The sequence below is a fragment of the Morone saxatilis genome, unplaced genomic scaffold (genome assembly GCF_004916995.1).
Source record: "Morone saxatilis isolate NCDOM2014 unplaced genomic scaffold, NCSU_SB_2.0 Contig3, whole genome shotgun sequence".
Taxonomy (NCBI): Eukaryota; Metazoa; Chordata; class Actinopteri; family Moronidae; genus Morone; species Morone saxatilis.
In genome coordinates this window covers 16,460,892-16,482,254 of record NW_023339873.1, presented here as the reverse complement: position 1 = coordinate 16,482,254, position 21,363 = coordinate 16,460,892, and the positions used below count along the sequence as shown (strand labels likewise).

Genomic DNA, 21,363 nt, shown 5'->3' with positions numbered 1-21,363 from the left:
GTCAACACTACAAAGTCCCCTTTGCTCTCCTGGTGACCTGCTCCAAAATGCATTACGCCATGAAAGCAGACCATATTAAGCAGGTTGCCAGGATTAAGTGTTAGCTGGCTGAAATTAAGCTGCTTTTTTTGTGGCAGGCTTGGCTAAAGCGGGTAAGGTGACGCCATGATATAAACGGTAGTTGGGATGTCGAGATGAGAGCAATGTAACGCTCTTAAAAAAAAAAAAATTTGCTGTGATGTATGTTCAGTTACATCGGTGAAGTTCACATTCATGCATGTTTTTATTAAGAAATGTAAAAAAAAAAAAATAGTTTAGATTATATGTTTTTCTAAAGTTTTTCTGAAGACATAATTTGATAAACCACAGTAACATATTTGAAGTACTGAACGGAGGGTTGGGGGCTGATTTTGGAGTTCCTAAGCATGTGTTTTCAGAAGGAGTCAGACAGAAGAGGAGATGAAATGGCACCAGAACAGTGACATTCTTGAGTTACAACCAAGTTTGTCTGTGGCCAGTCACCCAAACACAGTAATGAGAGCAAGGTTCACTGCCTCTATTATAAAGAATCGTGTTAGTAGCTCATATCTGACTCCACATCAGTAAATCACACTAAACATACTCTGCCAGGCCCCTTTATTAGGTAGACGTATACAATCTTATACAGTCCAGTACAACAGCATATGTTTACGACTGAAGTGGTGGGTGGTACAGGGATGCATTATATTAAGATGTGTTGCTAATATTCTTCTCCCCCATTTTGTAAATATCATAAATCTCTCAATAGCTGAGTGGTTGTATTGGATTGGATTGGATTTTACAAGTGTACCCAATAAAGTAGCCAGAGTGGATATCCAGTGACCGTTATAATAATATCAGACATTGTTGTCGTATGCTTCAGTTTTAAAATTGTGCGTTCATGCAAATCAACCCAACTCTGCAGTCCATCACTGGTTCCTAATGTTCTCCCTTTCCATCTTTGTTTGCTTGCAGGACGCCTCTGACAGGGATCAGTGACTTCACAGCCACCAAGAACAAGATCATTCAGCTGTGCCTGGAGCTCACCACCACAGTTCAACAGGTCTGCACGCTAGTTAGCTCAACAGCACACGTGTAGCTAGCCCCTGGGAAACACACACACAATAGCTTTTTCCACTGAGCACATACCAGCTCCGGGGTACAGACATGCAGGATAAAGTGTAGGAGAACAGAGTTATGGGAAATGTGGTCTGGCAGCCATGACATAAGCCTGAAGCCAGCAGTCTAAACATATTACTGCAAATGCTGATGTTTTTCTTGGGATCTTTTCCTCCTCGTGCTGGCTAATGAGGCGACCCCCTTAGTGCGGGGACGTTTAATGGTAAACGTTGCTTTTGTGTTTCCAGTTTCGTAAAACCCACTGGCGCACTTTTAAAGGTGGCTGCCAAACATTCCCCAGGCTGCCGTACTCCCTCAGCCATGTGGTTCCTGTTTTTGCTCCTCCAAGATGCTCGCAGCGGGAGACCAAACTGTCTGAAAGCACTTCCTGTGTGTAGGTTTAAAGCGGGGATGAGGAGGTAGTCCATCTGACTGCCAGATCGATGGCTAACTGTTAAAACAGAGCATCAGGATACATACACTATATTTCAGAACTTTCTGCAGAGACTTGCTCTTGCATTGCATCATGGTACAATTGGGTGTCTACTTCTGTCAGTTTCTTACAACCAGTCATGGTTGGTCATACTTACATCCTAAACAAAGGGCGCTAGCAAGTGGCCTTTTCTTCAGTATCAAAGCCATTAGCTTCTATGTACAGTTTGTTCTCCCTAAAGGGTTTGATTTAAGCATAGCCTTGTAAGCAACTCGTTTTTACAGTGCCAGTGAAAGTGGCTGCTGAGACTGCAGGTGTCATTTTTAGAGGGTTATTGCATCAAAATAAATTCCTTTCCCAGAGTGCCTATTTCCTCGCCAGAGTCTGGTATTTCAGCGCCTCTGGTGATTTACTGTGGGTGTCTCGGTCATGGTCATCCAGGAGAAGTGGGGGTATACATTTCCCACACTGCCATGTGAAGTGGAGATGTTATAGTGTAGAATAAACTCCTGATAGGTGCTGAAAGAGTTTTGTAAGACTGCAGAGATTAGTCTCCTCCAACAAGTGGAGGAGAGCTACAGTTTGGTCCCCTGTTAGGTTGTTATGAGCTGATATAAAACTGTGTAACTGGAAACACTGATGCAACGTATTCCCAACTCATCATTTAAGTGTCTAAGCATGCACACAAATTGCACACAGAGTCATAAGACCCTTGATTTCCCTTCTTATTTCTTTATATGACTTAGACTCGCTTTGTTTGGTGCAGGCCAAAGTATGAGCTAGCGGTTAATAATATAGGTTGCACAGGAGACTGCCACAGCAATTAGTTTTATGATGGGGGAGGACGGCGTGAGGTTTGCCCATCTCGTTCATGAACTTCAGCCAAGAATCAGGGCTTTTGAGATCACACAATTTATGTGTTCTGCCTGAATGAAGCCTGTGTGTACACACACAATGGGACACGGCCATAAAACTGTGAACGCATCACACATCTTGGCTGACCCGTCAGTGTGGAGGTCATTCTCTTTCAAAGAAGGCATTTTTCATCAATCCCCTGTGTCTTTTATCTGTGCTTCACCACTGAATTGTCGGATCAGATATGGAGTTTATTTTTCTCTTTTTTTTTTTTTTTAAAAGAGCGAACCAGATTCCATTATGTAGGCCAAACACTACTCTTCAGCAGACCTATCCATCACATATAGATACCATTTGAATAACAGGATGTCAGGAGGGTAGGGCTAAAGTTTTGCAGTCCATGGACTTTATATCACTCTAGTGAAAAGGCAGCTACACTCCAGGTTTCTGCACCAAGCCACCACTCCTCTGTCTCGGCCACTTCATTGCTCGACCATGCAAATCCGCTCTGGTGGCAGATCAAAGGCCCAGAGCAGCACACAGAGAGTCATCTGATCCACACCGGCTGTGGGATCAAGTCCATAACGTGAGGGATCAGTAGACCCACGGAATTGTGCCTCAGCCTCTCTTAGTGCTTAGTTATGATCTTGCTCCTGTCTAGCAGTAGGACTGGTTTTGACAAAGATATGGGATTAATTTGGATATCTTGGAGATCTTAGAGGGATTATCTGTGGTATTGTGTTCACATGATTTGATGCAACTATGAAACAAGAGAAATGCTCCATAAATCTTAAGCTTGGTGGGAGATGTGCCAAGCCATGTCTGCAGCACATAATGATACTGTTTTGTTTCATGACCTCTAAACATCAAAATATGTATTTTTAGCTCATCCCTCTTGGCTCAGTCAACACTGTAGTCATCCAAACATGGGTCAGTCTCTAAAAGAAATATGCAACTCATGTTTATGCAAGCATAGCCAAATTCCTTCTGAAACCACCATATGTTCTTGGCTGATTTTAGGAAATATATTGTATGCGAAACATGATTTTTTAGACCAATGCACATCAAATGAAACGCTATTCATGATAGTTTTTCCTGCTTAATGTTTATATTGGGCCTTTTCATTTCCCCAAGTAAGAGAAACGTGGCAAAGTCACATGTATGTTACTCTACCATAAGAGCTTAGTCCTTCAAACAGGCACACAAACACAGATCCAAAATAATATTTTTATTAGGGAGCATAGGATATACTCTGCTTTGATGGGAAGCCATGCTCACGGCCACAGACAGTTCACACAAATCCCGTCAATGCAAACAAACCAACAGTGTGACAAGGCAAGTGCATTTAAAAACAGACGGCCCCCTTTAGCCCAGTGGAATGTGCAAGCTATGGAAATATGGAAAAACTTGCTCGACCCCCATTCGCTGTCTACACAATGGATTTACAAAGAGCAACAGAGCTGGCTTTGTACATGGCACATGCCCATGCATGTCACTAATACTGTGAGGGCCAAAACACCGTTTTTGCCTTTCTTTTACATTGACAAAGGCTTGTGGTTTGTGAGGGCTCTCAAGAAATAAGAGACTTGATTGAAGTAGATTTTCTGTGCCTCGTAGTTTTGACAGAAGCATTTTTGTGTTTTGATGGATGGCTTCCCTTGGGGGCCAGTTCCATAAACAGAGCACCCCCCCCCCATACACACATCCACTGTGAACCCATTCCCTGCCTAACCAGGGGCCCTTTCACCACCAACAACACAGTTGTCAGGGGAGGCTGTTGCCTCAGCTGTGTCCAGTCCAGCTGCAGTCTATGGGTGCTGTGTAGGGACTCTTGGAGGGGCCGCTGATCAGTCTTCCAGCTGACTTTGCAGATTTTATTGTTGGCTCCTTTGCCCCAAACGACCAAGATCACAGCTACTGAAACCCCTTCTTCCACTAGCCCACCCACTTTCAACTGTGGAAAGCAGTAATGCATCCAAACGTTCGCAGACAACCAAAGCACTATTTGGATGGGGCTTTGTGAACATCATTACATGTTTTCCCCAATTGTACCCCACCATGTTATCTGCACATTGTTACTGTATGAGTGTTAGTATGGTATTTGTGTCCCATTATATTTTACAGAACCACACAGGGCATTATGCAATTATAGCTTCCCCAGAATTTAGTCAGAGAGGTAATTTGAATCTAAAAGCTGTTTATCTGTGGCAGTTCTCCATTTTCTCAGTTCTATATCTGGAAGGCTGATTATATCGTATATACCCAACCCCTATACTTTTTCTCTCTCTAGCCATTGAATAACCTCTTCCTCTTCCCCGTTGTTTACTGCTCACAAGCCTAATCTGTCATCACTGTATTCTGTGTAACAGGACTGCAGTGTTTACGAGATGGAAGAGAAGATCCTGGAAGTTGTAAGTATATTGAATCTCTTCTCTTTGATTGCCATAATGTAAACTAAATAAGACCCTGAAGGTCTTATTTGGAGGGAAAAGGTCTGGTTTATCGTTTGGGTGAATGTCTTTTTGCGTAGAGATTGTGTGACAAGCTCTCAGCAGCAAGGTCAATTTTCTGAGTGAATAGAGCAGACAGGTCTATAGGATTGCCAGCAGAGGGGGCGGCTCTAATACGCTCCGGCCATCAATCAGTGTTTCCTGTTGCTGACGCTCTCCAGACCCCTTGGGCTAATGCTGGGTTTCCTCTAGCACTCTGTCTCTTTCGAAGACAACCCAAGTGAAGTCCACACTAATGCTGAGTTTCTCTTTATCCATCTCTTTGTTTCATACAAGTTGTTCTCTTCTTTTGTTCCCAGCTTTGTCGCCTTTTTTTTGTGCTTATTCTGCTTGGGTTATTTCCTCAATTTTCTGTCTCTCTCTCATTTCTGTATGTCTTTTTTCACCATTAGCTCAGCTCTATCTAAAGTGTACACAGTGCGTTCAAAACAGAATGCATGTGCCTAAGAAGTGACCCCTCTAATGATGACAAATTACAGTTTTTGTCCTGAAACAAGCAAGGGACTAAGCAGAAACAAGGGTGGTGTACAAAGGACTGATTTCAGTGTTGTGTGCACTGGTATGTCCAGTTAACAGCACACTAATGGTCCCTTTTTAGCCCATTAAGCCTTGTAGTGAACATGAACACACACATGTACACAGGAAGTAAGACAACTAACTGATGAAGGATAAGGTCTTTGTGTCCTGGGTGTCACAAGTAGTAGCGTAACCTGACTTGTTCTAACCTGTACAACACACGGTACCTCCACCAGTTATTAAAGGCACAATACACCATTAGAAGGTTTAGCACACTGCTTATAATCACTGTGAGAAGTTTCTTCTGATTTTATTCATTGCTGCATTTTGTTTTGCCTTTTTCCCCTGCAGTCAAAGATTTTGAACAGCATCTGTGATCAGACCGTGAGAACCACCTCTGACCCCCTGATGAGCCAGTCGGCCTGCTTGGATGAAGTCCAGCTGACCAATATCAAGCCAGGAGAGGGTCTGGTAAGGAATGCTTTTTTTTGACCCGATGTCTCGCTTACGGGTTTGCAGGCCAGGAATGCTTGCAATGTGTGTCAAATTGTGACCCTCACATCTCTGTCATACATTAGTCTCACTAATATAATATTGTGTTTTTACTGAAACCATAAATAAGCTTTTATTTTGTTTTTGTTTTTTTACCCCAGGGGATGTACATAAAGTCTACCTACGATGGGTTACATGTCATCACAGGAACCACAGAGCATGTAAGTATGACTACATGCCCCTTTTCATCCTGGGACTATTGTAACCGTTGAAAATACATCCAGAGTTTCTGGTTGTAGTCCAGATTGAAGGACTGGAAATTTGCATTGCTGTCCATAATATATACATGACCAACTTACTTAGAAATCCCTTTATTATAGCAGTTCTTTTGCACCTTACTTGTAAGAAAGGTCTTCTGATGTTGGTTGAAAACACACCTCACTCTCATCCTCCTCTTCATTCTCCTCCTCCTCTACAGAGGGCACACAGTTATCTGAAGGAGTTAAGAACTTCTCTTTTATTAAGACAATTGTTTGTTTCTACATGCCAGTAACCAGTAAATATCACAAACAGCCTCCACAAAAAAGAAGTCCTACCTTTTCCCCACACTGAAACAACCAGTCAGTGACTAATCCATCAGCATCACTGCCTCGGTCGGATCCTCATGCCTCCAGTTCCTTATTATGAATCAGGAACTGAATCATCACCAATAATGACTAGTTAATCCCGTTTGACATGTGTGACATGAAAAACAATTCAACTGATATTCATACACACAGATTGTTTGTTTGTTTTTTCTCACGATTTGAACTTGGACTGTTTGTTCATCAAGATATTTGCTTCTTCAGTAGAGATTTTCAAAGGCAGACAGTTGAAATTAGGCAGGAATGCTACTGCAGTAGCACCAATTCCAACAAGGTTTTGTGAATAGTAAGGTGTGTGAAAGTGGTTTATCAGGCTTTGCCCTTTACTTTGTTTGTTCTTTAGTCACCTGCAGACCTGACCAGGAAGATCCATGCTGGTGATGAGGTGATCCAAGTTAACCAGCAGACAGTGGTAAGAACAGAATCTACATATTTGACCACACACACTGTCAATTTGAGTACACACTATACATTTTGGTGACATATTAATGGAGTGTGTGTTTCCTGTTAACCAGGTCGGCTGGCAGCTGAAAAACCTGGTTGTCAAACTGAGGGAGGACCCCAAAGGTGTAGTTCTACTCCTTAAGAAGAGGCCCACAGGCACCACAGGTTTCACCCCCGCCCCACTCAAAAACATGCGCTGGAAGCCCCCAGTACCGCAGGTACATGAACACAAGCTCCCACATCCTTTCATTATGGAAGATCAACAAAAGCCTGTGCATCTAGTCATTGTCAACCAATTATCAGCTTTTTAGGGAGTTGGTTCCAAAACAGCAAGTTCAGACAAGTGTCACAGAGCCACCCTGAAAGTGCTGCCAGCTGAACTGAATACAACATTGAGTTTTTCTTAATGCGTAAATTCAGAGGCAAAGTCCCATGATGTCATTCAGTGTCGCAGATAAACTGCCAGGCCATAGTGTTGGTTAGATTCTATCTGGTTCATTAGAAACACATTGCCCAGATGTTGTCTTCAAAAGAAGACAATAGATTCATGTTATTCATGCTATTGTTCAAAGAAAGGTCAGAGGTGGCTGAAATATTGTGCTAATAAGGTTATGTGAATGTAATCCAATTTGCTGCTCTCCCTCATGTAAACACATTAGGCTTAACTTAGCTTTTAACCACATCTCTGCACCTGAGTCCCCTTTAACAGACAGAGAAACAATAAGCCTGTTGTAAACCAAGACTACCCAATTTCAGGCTCTTGCATTGTCTCGTCATGCATAGCCTGTTTTATAGCCTGAGAAGGCAAGATGAGACGATATCAGATAAGAGTAGGTTTTTCTAAACAACAAAGAATGGCAACATAAAGGGGGCCCATGTCAACATGTTCACCAGTGTCTTGTTTTAACAAGTAGTCAAGCATATCGGAGTTAGCCATCTCAGTTTATCTGTGATAATAAGGCTCCAGAAGGCAAAACAGACCAATCATACATCCTGATTCAGGAATGAATGACACTGGCTTTGTAATACTGTATAATTTGTACACATGGGAGCTATTTGGAGAAGGAAAGGGGGGGGATGATTCATGAGATCCCAAATCGGATGTTTAGTTTGTCATTAATCTATCACATGTACAACACTGTATCATCAGACATGTCATTGAGGTCTGATGAGAACGGGAGTGAAAATGAAGAGTCGTACATTTAAGTCGAGGGCACAATGTTGTTGAGTGTTGGGAAACATAACTGTGGTAAATGAGTACAGTTTTAAGTACATGTCTCGTGGGTTATTTTGGACTTCACTTACAATCTTTCCGTACCTCAAACAAGAAGGTTTGTACTCGGGGAGACGCACACAAGCACTTAAATGTCTCACCACATGTGGTAAACTCCTCCCTGTTGCCAGCAAGTCATATTTAGTCTTAATTTGGGATTTTGCAGAAACAGTAAGCAATGACATAATTTGTTTTTGACAGTACACTGATGTATTATATATGTACATATCACTTATTGGTAAATATATGTGGCGTTAATGGTATTGACTTTATTATTGTGCTGTCATTTTTCAGAACAATTCCTCCTTGATCAGAGCACAGTCTCCCTGTGGCTCAGCTAACGGATCAACCAAAAAGGAGAAGCCTGCCATCCTGGACTTGTACATCCCCCCTCCTCCTCCAATGCCATACACCCCACGGTGAGCTGTCGCATTTCATCTGCCGAGCTTACTAATTCGTGAGGTTTCTAAAAGCTCTAAAAGTTGGAGAATAAAACACAAGCCATGATACAACTCAAAGAGCTAGCAGCGAGAAGGAGAGAGAGAGAGAGAGAGCAACTGCCACCCTGCAGTGAGCAATCCAGTCACCCCTAGTCCACCTTTGCAGCGTTTCCTCATGCAGGCCTTTTGAGGCAGGTGGATAATGAGTGTGTCCCGGACCCGTGACCGCTTTACCTCCCTCCCCTCCTACTGCACATTCTGTTCTGCTAGTTTTCAGCCCACTCTGCCTCCACCAGTCCCACCACAGTCCTTATGCAACGGCTGTTTCATCTTCCACCTCCAGGAAGATGACACAACGGGATCACATTCACTTAAAGATGCTGGAAACTCTTTTTGTCTGTTTCTTTTACTTACAAATTAGCGTGGTATACTGCTTTACACTTTAAACTGTGGAGTGGCATGTTGTGTTGGAATAAACGAATGAGCATTTGTTTCTCCACGCAGAGAGGCGAGAACAGAAACCTTCTCCAGCATTAGTAAAAGACCAAAGGGCTCCGAGTCACCCAACTCCTATCTGGACCAGGAGAGCAGAAGACGCTGCACCATCGCGGATTATGACAAGCTAAGCGTTGGCTGCCCCATCGAGGCCAACGTGATACAGCCCAGAATGAGGGAGCACAAGCCCTCGCGTGGTAAGCATTTTCTCATTCAGGGAAACTTATAAACATTCCACCACTGGATATTGACAAAATATGATCCTGATGAATCTTAAACTCTTGCCTCTAGGGAAGCCTCGGCCCCTCTCCATGCCAGCAGACACCTCTGTTGGAGTGGTAGACCCCTACGCTAAGCCGTGGACACAAGGAAGGAAAGGTATGTCCAAGCATACTTTGACTTTGAGGTGGTGACACTTTTCATACTCATAGTTCATAAAAATGATGAGCAACAAAGCTACAAATCAGAGCAGAGCACACTACACTGTCATCAGTTGCCCTACAAGTGACATTTGAGAACATTAAAGCTGTCAATATCCTATCCTATATATCATACCATAAACAAAATAAGCTAGAATCAAGTTTATTACATATTCACTGCCAGTAATGGTACATTTAAAAAAACCATATGATTTTTCACAGCAGATTTCTGGACATTACATGATGTGATGAAAGATCTTGTTTGAAATGTGCTTGGATTCTAAAAGCATGCATTCTTTGAGCGTACTTCTCATTGTCTCTCTGCTCTAGGTGAAGACCTCCTGTACAGATACCTGAGCAATGAGAGGATCCCCACCATTGCAGAGGAGGTCCCCTCAGTGTCTCCGCCCTACAGGCCCGCGGGGGAACGTCACCTGGTCAGAGTGGACCACATCAGGGGCAGCCGCTACTACTCCAACTCAGACCTCCACAACAGCGCCACCATCCCGTACCAGGAGGACATGAGAAAGGCACCCGTAGCCCCCGTCTCCAAACGCACAACGGCAGAACGCTCACTACTGGTCAGTTGGATCACGCGGCTTAAGCTATTGACTCACTGATGATGCGCTTCCTGTCCGGGGCTTCCTGTTCCTGTCTTGTCCTTCCTCAGTGCCTTTGATATTTAACGTCCAGCTGCTTTTTTTTGGCAGCTTCGGGCTTTCTCACACTCCTCCTCTCCCCAACCTCCATATTTCCCTGGTGTTACTACTACTACCAACTACTACTCCTCAAACAAACTTGCTTTTGTAGTACTCACTACATTACATCATCACCCCTTTAACACCGCCCACAACCCTCTTCGTCTCTGACTACAAGTCCCATCTCTGCCTCAAGAAGATACAGTTTGTTCAGGTTTAGGACACTTTGGCCTTGTGTACTGTCTATGGACTCCTCTGTACATATTACGTTATGTCATGTTTCAGTTGGAATGCTAATTATTTAATACTTCAGAAAACATGCCTGATATCATTTCAGCTATTTGCTTATTTTAATTTTATTTGCATTAATAAGTTATAAATAAAACAAAGTGAAACAAACGGCATATTTTGTTAGTGAAACTGTGCTTTAACTATAAATGTTTTCTTTTTCAAATTACACTTTTGTGATCAGTTAGTTCCGTTACCCTCTGCCACTGGTTGCCTCTTGTAAGCTATGCATATAATTCAAAAAGACTTTTATGGTCACTTTAGTTGACGATGCTGCATTGGTTGGTAAAAGGGTGTTTATATCTTGTCACTAGCAAATATTTGTGCTGGTTTTAAAGCTATGCACTCCATTCAGTAAACTTTTATATCCTGTGTTTCAGTTTACTCTGCCATCCCCCTCTTAAAGGGCCTAGACATACAACTGGTTGACAGTAATAAAGGGGCTTTTCAAGCCAGTGTTTTCAACCAATCTTTAAGGACACAGGTCACAAGCCTTCTATTAGCTCATGCTGTGGAAAGACACACAGACACAATGACAGTATTATTTAAGAAATACAGGGAAGAAGTGTCTATTGTTGCTTGATCTGCCTTTTGTAAGTTTTGAATAGCGTTTTATTAAAAATTGCAGTTCATGTCAGTGATCTTTTGTATTGTCTTTATTTTACCATTGGGTGTGGAATTACTGCTTAAAGTGTAACTGTAATGTAGCATGTGGGATGATATTCTCTAAATAGTATATCGCTGAACTATGTTCTAATATCAGTTTAGAAATTAGAAAATTCTACATTTTATATATTGATAACAATCTGTTAGTGAAGGGCAGCTTTGGTCATTAGTAACTTCCCCCTCCTGAGCCGGCTGGCTCTCTAACCTGCTTTGACCTTCGAGGTGAATCCTGCTTCTGTTTTTTTAAGCGTGCGGTGAAACGGGATAGCTAATGTCAAGTTACCCTTTTCTCCGCGTCTCAGATGGTGATGCTTATGTAACTACTTCCCTCTTTGATGAACTTTAAATTCCAGCTGGGGCAACATATGGTCAGAGCAGGTTTTCCATCAGGGGATCTTATTCCTGCACATATGTTGCCTTTTAAACATTTAAATGCCAGGTTAGGATTACTTTGCCTGACAGCTTTTTGCCATTTTCATTGACTGGGAGAAGTGTTTGCCAGAAGGATCCTCGCCTTTCATCGCGGAAACCGAAGATCCGTCAAGAATGACCCACCGCTCTCACCTCTTTCCCCTCTGCCTGTGTTTCTTTGTGCATGAATTTACCGATCGAGATGCTTTCTTATCTGTCCTCCACTTCTTCTTCTTCCCCGTGTTTCTCTGCCCGAGCTTGCCAAGCTAGCGTCGCCTGCGTCCCTCACTAATTTGTGCTTTTTGAAAACCTGTGGTCTGCCTAAATACTACCTGCACTCTGTTTAACCCACTGCTAAGTTTGCTAACCACTAACATGTTATGCCTGCACAACACAAATGGTTACATGGGAATGAATTATTGGTAGTTGGTGCATGTGGATTATGGATTGGTTAACTGATCACAAATCACAGACATGAATGTGATGAATGTTTTGTTCTCAGTTTCTTTTTGTTTCCTATCCTGGACTTCCATTTTGCCACAACACAAAATGAGTTAAAGAAATCCCTTGTAATTGAGATTCAGAGCCACATGCTATTAAATGTAATGGCTAATGCTGCAATATTACAACAATTCATATGTAGGATGTTGACTACAAGCAAAAACATTAATCTTAAAATGGGTTCTGATCAACAGTAGCTCTGAGGAAATGTTAGTGGATCTCAATCGTACTGAGGCTTTCAGAGCAACTATATCAGAGTAGTTGACTCCGTCTCCAACATGCGTTAACACATGAATCTTTATGTATCGCAGGGATCCGACTGGCACTCTAGCAGTGACTTCCTCAACCGGTGAGTTCCTCGCTCTCTCCCACATGCACGTATATATACACACACAACATAGTCAAATGAGAAACATAAGAACAGGGTGGCGTCGACTTTTCCTACAGGGAGTGACAGTCAGCAGGCTGTGGAATCTTTTTTAAAACAGTGGGTCAGTGGGTGGGCTACTTTTTTATGATCAGGGAAAGTATGCCACAGACAACCAGGCTGAGGCTCATACAGGGCAGAGAGAGAGAGAGACAGACAAACAGATGGTGACAGCTGTAGGCTGAAAGCCACAGAGTTACTATCCGAGTGTGACAGTATATCAGCTGTTTAATGTTGGGCTTTGAAGTAATCTTAATCGATTTTAGAGCTGCAGCAACGTGGTTTGAACTTTTATTTATCAGTATCTCTACTCTGCTTCAGCCTGACAATAAAAAAGAAACAATAATTATTCCCCACTAGATTTCCATGCTTGAAGGATTAACACTGAGAAATCTCAGCCTTATCAAACCCTTGCAGATAACTTGTGGTCATTTTGTTGGAGCAGTACAAACCTCTTCACTCATGTGAATGCTGAATCAATTTAGAGCTTATTATTAGCATGGCTAGATACATTTCTGTGTCCTTCGAGACATTGTTATCTCTCAGGACCTCTGCTATCCAAGACGTTCCAACATGTCCCACGCACCAACGTGTCCATCCTTCGCCATCCACCCCCAAGACACCTCCGAATGCCGGAGAAATCTTTCGAAATGTCACTGTTATGACAAATCCTGATCCTTCTGCGCTCTCCAACTATAAATAACCCCCATTTCACTGCGAAACATGACGACATCCGAGGATTGTTGTTCCTCCGTCTACTCATCGGTGGCCCCTGTGCTTCCTCTGGTCTTGGATGCAGGGCCTGAGGAGGTGTGACTCCCCACATTAACACCGTGATCGATGAGTAAACGCCTCACACAATACCTCCCCCCCGCCCTCCCCGGCAGTTCTATTCTAAGAGCCGCACACAAGCATGCATCCGGCTTGTTGCACGCTCGATCAAAACACATTACTCAGATTTAGAATATATAGGGAGATGCTATAGTAACTCTTGCAGATAAGCAGTTGACTCATCGTTGGTGGAGGTTTGCGAACATGTGACACTAATGCAGGCAATTGGATTTGATTGACGGCGGAGTTAATCAAGTGTCATATTAATTTTGACTTGGTAGTCCGTGAAGACAAAACTTATGACAAAGAACAAAATGTGATGGTGCTGCATCAGTTTTTATCTCTATGCCATTTGTTCTCCAAAAGAGAAAGTGTGGGCATTTCTGTGTGGGCAGGCAAGCAGAGTCTTCAGAAGTATTTGAAGTTTGTAACACCTGGAAAACTAGTCATTTAGAGAGGAGACAAAGACTTGAAAATTTATGGATGACAGGAGGAGGAGAGCACCCAAAATGTCAGCAATCGAAATGGAAGGAAAAAAATGAGCCGGAGACAATTTCATACCATGAAATTGCAGGGTGAGGCCTGGCTGAGGTAAATGGAGCATTTTGCACATTGGGAACAAGTTTCTTGTCTGCCCATGCTGCTGTGGCTGGTTGCCAGATATATTATCAGAACCACTGGCACACCAACTTAAATGCCAACACTTACACAGTCTCCACGGGTCTGTTTTGTTCAGGCCGTATCAAAGTAAGCTGGATGGGAACATAGATAAAGATAATGAGTGGTTATGAGTGAGCTGAGATGCAATAAGTATGTGTTTGACGGTTAGATAGAGCTTCTTGCTGTACAAGACAACTTTACTGTAAAGTACTGCTTGACATCAGTTTCAGTCGTCTGTTTCAAGCCATGAAGTGATGACTTTCATTGTCTCTTTCAGGTATAATCAACCACAAATACGATCCTGGTCCTTCTCTCAAGCAGTAAGTATATTGTCCGGCCTCTGTCTGTCTATACGCAACCGCCATCAATCCCACTGATGAAAGAATGATATTGGTGTATGGGGTCATACAGTATGCGTGCGCAATCTCATACATCTGCGTGACTGACTGACTGAGTCCACTGTGCAATGTGAGGAATGCCACTGGGCTCAGCCTCGGCGGGAGGAGGTGAAACTGAAAGCCTCAATTACAGGCCCATTACATTTCACACACGGATAAGACAGCATACGCAGTTCTGTTGCGCTCACTATCAAACACAAACCAACACGCCAACGGTATGCAGCAACACGGCGTGCGGATGATCACGTGAAGGGTCTTGACTGAGGACTATGTCTCTGTCAGTCCACAGCATGAGCCTGATTGGAAAATGAAATGTGTTGGATGGATTGCCATGCACTTTGTACATGGTCCTCAGGAGATAAAGCCTGATGACTCTTGTGATCCTCTGACTTTTCCTCTAGTGCCACGTTCAGGTTCACTTTGGGGGTTTGGGGGAAATCTCTCAATAACTATTGGTTGGGTTTCCATTTGGTGCACACATTTTAATCTTGTCCCAGGAATTCCTTTTTACGCCTAAATACGTATAAAACTAAAAAGCATTAGCTGCACTTAGTGGGTTTTGTGCTTGCTAATGGTACACACAATACCTGTTGTCACTGTGTTAGCATGCTGACATTAGCATTTAGCTCAAAGCCCTGCCCACGCTAGCATGGCTGGGAGGCGCTCTTTGTTCCTGTTCCTCATTGGATGCGCTTGGCACATGGATTGGATGCAATCTACTGGCTGGTGGCAGATGTGGAAATTGAAGTGACCGCAAGGGTAAATTCAGGATCGCTTTGCTGTCTGTGCGCCACACACACAACACACACACACACACACACACACACACCACAACACACACACACACAGACACGACACACACACACACAGACACACACACACACGCACACACCACGACACACACACACACACACACACACAGACACACACACACACACACACAGACAGAGGCCATACACCACAGTACCATGAGTTACTGTCAATCCCTTAGTGGCACACACCTCCACAGGGGTCAGATGGATTAGGCACATAGTCAGTAGCGGCATGTGTACAAATCACGTCTGTACAGATTTATGGTCCAACGGCAACTTGTTGTTGCACCAAAACAAGAAAACCTTGACCCTACTGTCACCGGCTATATAGGATAGACGGGGAAATACAGAGACGAATCGACTATTTTACTGCTTTTGTTGCTTCGGGTAATGTGTGTGTATACCTGAACGAATGCATCTGCTGCACAGAAGAAATCCAGTTCAAACCAAATCCTCATTAGCTGTCAGTCAATACATTTCGAGCTATAATGAGTGAGCGCATGCAGCAAGATCTAAACTGAGGTGGTGACCAGTGCCAGGGCAACTCTGCAGTTACTACCAACAGCAAGCGGGGGTGGGCATCGAACTGAGCAAGCTAGAATTTGATATCATTTCCAGCCCTGCACCCTTCCCCCCTTTTACACTGTGTGAGATTCCCCTGCTGAATAATAGCCACTCTGTTTGACCCTCCTCTCTCATTTCTCTCCCTCATACGCACACACACACACACACACACAGTTTCTGGGTGGGAGGAGGGGGGGCATTAGCTAAGTGCCGTGACAATTCTCAGCATGGATCGTGATGGGAGATTGAGTGCTACAATGGTGTGACCAATCTGCATTCCCGTGATTCCTTCGGGCCTTTGACATGAGTCGCAGGCAAGATTACCTCACTTCCATCCAAACACAGCTTCAGCGAAATGCCCCTTTAAATCACCCTAAAGTGGCGTGCTGAGACTTTTTCCCTCATCACAAAAATGAGAAGAGTGTGAATTGTGTTGAAATCTTTTATATAACTCAACACATTTAATTGAAATGTCAAAGGGGGAGCTTTTGGGGGGTTCAGGGGTAACACAAGGAAGTTACTTGATACGGATGAGACAGATAGGGTGACAAATGGGAGGGGAAGCTACAGTGTGAGAATGCGAGAGATATAAAGGGAGGGGGGACTCTTCATAGTCACTTCACTCGCTGCAGTACAATAGCAAGTGGAAAGAGGGAAGAGGCCCCTGTCTATTTAAGCAGAAATGAAATGGAGACTATAATAACGCAGGACTCAGGAATGTGTCTGCTGGTTTACCGCCATCCCAGCACAGGCAAACATAGGACAGAACATCCGAAGCTTCTGCATAGATACAGCTCGGGGCAGCGATGTTATGGCTACAAACCCAGCTCCCCACAGAGACGGCGGAGGGTGTTGATAGCCAGGCCGCAGCCGCTCAGGGCCACGAGTGGACTCTGTAACATGAAACACTTATTTTTCTCGTTCTTTCTGGAGAAAACCACAGTGTATTTTGTGAATTTGTGTTTTGGTAGCAGCCATTCAGCCAGGTCCTGGCCTCAACACTCCTTTCACATGAGTCATATGGGAAATTCAACCTAATTAGTGTTGTGAGTTACTCTGTGATTTACTGTGTGTGAATCCAGGTATTTGAAGTGGAAATGCATCACATAAAATTTAGACTGGACTAAAATGACATTAAATATAACAAATAAACAGTTTATAGGTGGCATAAACATACATTCTCTTTTTTTCCCCCCAATACATCTGCTGTGTCTGTGTGTCCCCTAAACGTCGCACTGATTTTGTGCGGCTCATCAGGCTTACATAGCGGTAACTTGGCGACACCTAGCGGCCCTGAGCGGGAAATGCGAGGACCCCCCCGAGATAAACTATTAATTTCACCTGAGTATAATACAACAACAATGCAACAATAGATGAAAAGTCGTTGCTGTATTAAAACAAAAGGTGCCCTCACAGTTTTGGTCGCTTCAATTTGAGTTTTTTGGACTTAGAGAGGGGAACACCCAAAGAGGACCTGAACTCACCTGAAACCCACCGAGCTCTCTTTGAATTTCTTCTTTGTCTTTTTCCGACATGCTCGCCAAGGTTTGGTCAGACTTTGAGCAGAGCTTTTGGGCCAAACTCCGTTCGTTGAGGTCATGCTGGCAGGTACAGTAACATTACATGTATGTATATTGTTAAAACTGTGTGGAACTGATAAATGGCGTCGTTTCTTGAATGTTTGGCCACTAGAACACGAACATGCTGCTTTCAGGGACTTAACGTTACAGCCCAAACTACACGGCTGTGTTTGAATGTTGGTGACATGTTGTTTAAAGTGCAGTCTGTGTGGTTTAGCTAACATTTAGCTACGTGTTTTAAGTTTTCAAAATGTATTTAAAATGAATTTCCAGTGCAGTGTGGATTTATTAATGTCCAAGCTGTTAAAACACAACTTTCCCACACACTTCAAGTTTGTGAAATTGCATTTGTACTTAATAGTTTGACTGTTACCGTTAGCATGTTTTTGTTTTGTAGGTTTTTTTTGTATAGATTTCCAGACGTATTTCACATTTTTACTTGGTACAGTAACCAAAAAATCACATTCAACCAAGGTGTGAAAAAAAGCAAAGCTTATTTCATTGTCTTTAAAGATTAAAAAAACAGATAGTTGCCAGCTGAACTGATTGAAGTTGAAAGATACATTCTTGATTTACTGATCTCTTGTAATGCTCCCTCCAGTAAAGGGTTACCTGTACATCTAACTGATCCATTCGTTGAACATGAATCTCAGAACTAAAGTTATGCTCGACCTTTCAAATGTGGGGAAAATCTTAGTTACTGAACACATACACCCTCACATGTTAAGATAGGCGCACGTTCGTGCTGTGGTTTATGTGGTGATCATCATGCAGCTCCCACAGGCAGATGGTTGCCTCAAACACCCGGAAAACAAGATGTGATGCGTGTGTGTTGTGCAAGAAAAAGACACACACACACACTCACTGATGCACAGAGGTTTAGTTGAGATAAGTGCTGTCATTGTGTGAGCCTTTAGAGTGCAGGATACTGATACTAAGCTAAGGTTTTTTGGTGAAGTTGTAGAGTACCAGGTATGAGTCTTCCTCTCTTCTTCTCGCTCGGGTCATTTGTAGATTGAGTTTGTGGTGGGTGATTGAACGCGAACAACTGCTTCAGCTCAGGACCCTTTGACCCCATTGCCAGCTGCGCTTTTACATTTCCTGACATCAAGGTTGGTTTCTCTCGTCTGAAAAGGTGTTACGTCAAGGTTATATAATGAACAGACTCACAGGGAGATGTTTTAGATCTACAACGTGTAATGGCTGGTTGGGATTCCTAATTTGTGTCAGATCATATCCAGATGTGTGCTGTGTTGTGTTGTATAGTTAAATATAAAGTTGCTCAGTGTGTGGTATTGTGCGTGTCTCTCTCGGACAGCTTTGTCACAAAAAAGGAACTTAAGCGCGCAGAGGAAGTTAGTCAATAATGGCAACATAGATTTCTCAACACCTTTCATGCCGCTGTTCATTTAGGTTGATACATTTCAAAATGTCCTTTTTTCATCTCTGCTTGACACTGCTAGAAAGCCCCTTTTCGATGTTTGACACTACAAAGGGGCCTTTTTAATCTGCGGTACGTTAATGTAGTGTGAGTGTGTGTCACAGGCTGACAGTGACTTTTTCAGCTGTGAGTCAGTGCTGTTGATGAGATTGAACTTTTTCAAGTTTTCAACCATTTTTCTGACTCGGCTTCCATTTCCTCAGGAGGATTCTGCTTTTTCTCCTCACTTTTAATTCACATTTGTGTTTGTTGTTTAGTTTTTTTTCTTCGCTCTGCTAAAGAAGAAAAAAAAGGGGTGGGGGGGGGAACTAATTGAGCAACATTATCTGTGCTGCCTGCCCATGATGTCACTTCCTGCTGTCACAATGAGGAGAAAAAAAAACAAAACTGCTCAGTTTCGGCCCATTTACCTGTGGGTAGTGATATTGTCGACCTACGCTTCTGTGGCTAAGGTGTGTCTTTTTGGTTTCTTCTGACAGGCTGCCTTCCCCATATCTGTCCCCCCTTCCATGGCTGCCGATGACTACAACCCTGTAAGTAATTTATTCCTTTTTTCATGTATGACATTTACTCAGGTTGCCCTGTTTCTCGCTATAATGAAATGGAAAAGCCTGCTCTTTTTTTTCAATGGTGGAAGTACTTCTGCTTCTCCTGTTTTACGATGACAAAGTTAAATATTTATACTAGCTTATGCTCCACCGGGTTGTTAGCGGGTCATTGTCTAGCTTGGTTTCTCTTAGTGTTTTAGCTCAATTTAAAAGAAGAAGAAGAAAGAGAAAAAAAAGACGAGCACAAGAGGCGGAAAGTCAAGTAACAGCATGGAGGATGTTCGAGAGCGAGGGAGGGGGGGGGGGGTTGTGTTAATGTGTGTGTGGAGTAGAGATAGAGAGAACAGCAGAGAGCGAATTCATGTGACACTCGGGGTGAGAAACAGGATGTTCCAGACTCAGTGTTCGCCTCGGCTGCGGGGTCTGAGACTGTCAGTGTGTTTCTTCTCGTCTCCTCCTCCTGACTGTCTGACCTGAGCGCTCTCCTCCTCTGCTCTCCTCCCCGAAAGGTCTCCCTCCGACACAAGTCCAAGAAGAAGACCCGAGGAGGTAAGCCGTCAGCCTCGAGCTCTCATCACTTTGTCTCCATGTGTGCCCTCAACTGTAATTTGGACCCTATGTGGGCGTGTGTTAAGTGGCAGGGCAACGCTCGGTTAGTTTCACTTCAGTTCCTCTATATTTGAACTGCTCTTTATCAGCATCTTGGATCTGTAAAGCTCATTCAAATTCCAACTTTCTGTGTTGTTCTTATTGCTGTCTGATTCATCACAGGAACAGGTAGGCTGAACGCAGCACAGCACTTTTGAATTGACTGATCTCTGGATGCTGTGTGGCTTTGTTCGGTGTTATTTTTAGAATTCATTTTGATTATTGACCCAAACCCAGTGACCTATTTGCACTTGAATGGAAATGTTTTGCCTGCTTGGATTTTAGTCTCTGCAACTTATTGCTTCCTCTAATGCTAAACTGTGGCGTTGCTTCTCTGCGGACAAAGGAGAGGAGGTCTCAGTGCATTCATGTGCGTGTGTTTTCTGTGCACAGGCAATGGTACAATGAGCAGAAGACGCATCTCGGTCAAAGAGCTGGGGCAGCCAGACCACCAGGGCTGGCTGTACAGGAAAAAAGAGAGCAAGGGCTTCCTGGGTATCAAATGGAAGAAGTACTGGTTTGTTCTGAAGAAGACGTCTCTCTACTGGTACACCAATCAACTGGTGAGTAAAACAAACTTTCATGGGCCTATTTATGATGTGTACACATGTTCGATTGGTGTCTGAGTCCTGATAGCAGAGCTGTGACGGCAGCCTGCTTATCACAGCCCATCACTGCGCACTCCAGCCTGCAACTGTCGCTCCACAAACCTTGAGCTGCACAGAATTACTCAAAATAAGTACCAAATACTGCAAAACGTCTGTTTCTCTCTTATGATTTGCTCAATTATGCATTCTCTGAATTCAAATTTGCTGTATTGGTATGACTATAAGCAGATAATCATTCATAATGAGAGGGGAAACGGTGGTTTTCATATTACTAGGTAGTATACTATAATGAAAGAAAAAAAAATGTTTTCCCCCTTAAACAAATAATTAAAAGATTATACGATAAGGTAAAATAGAGTGTCACAACTGAATGCAATGGTGAAAATCAGAAGGAAATAGAAAACAAGTACAGGGATGATTTCAAGCAAGCATTACTAAAACATGAATAAGTGTGTTTGTAGGACTGTTTTCACCAGCAGATACATACATATTTGCTGCTCTGGTGAGTATTACAGCAGGGTGGCGTATGTGGGATTGGCTCAAATGAAACTACAATGCCCCCTGTTCATTGTAATGGAGGAACTTGTCACCCACTATAACAGTGTGCCTCATCTGTGTGTTTAT

At 43.2% G+C, this 21,363-nt stretch overlaps 2 protein-coding genes across 8 annotated transcripts in view; both read left to right on the top strand.

Annotated features, from left to right (window-relative positions):
• The window catches only part of LOC118337096 (connector enhancer of kinase suppressor of ras 3-like), a gene marked incomplete at its 5' end in the record, with an annotated part of 30,249 nt that extends 18,964 nt beyond the window's left edge, over positions 1-11,285 (top strand). The window contains 10 exon segments of the mRNA XM_035673957.1: positions 994-1,081; positions 4,795-4,836; positions 5,803-5,922; positions 6,105-6,164; positions 6,931-6,999; positions 7,103-7,249; positions 8,599-8,723; positions 9,249-9,436; positions 9,531-9,617; positions 9,989-11,285. Of these exon segments, the coding sequence (XP_035529850.1) occupies positions 994-1,081; positions 4,795-4,836; positions 5,803-5,922; positions 6,105-6,164; positions 6,931-6,999; positions 7,103-7,249; positions 8,599-8,723; positions 9,249-9,436; positions 9,531-9,617; positions 9,989-10,278 (1,216 nt within the window). The 3' untranslated portion in view covers positions 10,279-11,285.
• The window catches only part of ipcef1 (interaction protein for cytohesin exchange factors 1), a 16,773-nt gene continuing 5,588 nt past the window's right edge, over positions 10,179-21,363 (top strand). The window contains exons 1-7 of one of the 7 annotated variants that reach the window (XM_035673960.1): positions 10,179-10,239; positions 12,534-12,571; positions 14,418-14,460; positions 19,415-19,468; positions 19,993-20,135; positions 20,255-20,260; positions 20,525-20,694. In XM_035673960.1, coding sequence (XP_035529853.1) covers positions 19,455-19,468; positions 19,993-20,135; positions 20,255-20,260; positions 20,525-20,694 — 333 coding nt within the window. In that variant the 5' untranslated portion in view covers positions 10,179-10,239; positions 12,534-12,571; positions 14,418-14,460; positions 19,415-19,454. Of the gene's footprint in view, positions 10,240-12,533; positions 12,572-14,417; positions 14,461-15,484; positions 17,523-17,562; positions 18,607-19,414; positions 19,469-19,992; positions 20,136-20,254; positions 20,261-20,524; positions 20,695-21,363 lie in introns of those variants that run through there. The other 6 variants (XM_035673958.1, XM_035673961.1, XM_035673962.1 and 3 more) reach the window with 6 other exon arrangements.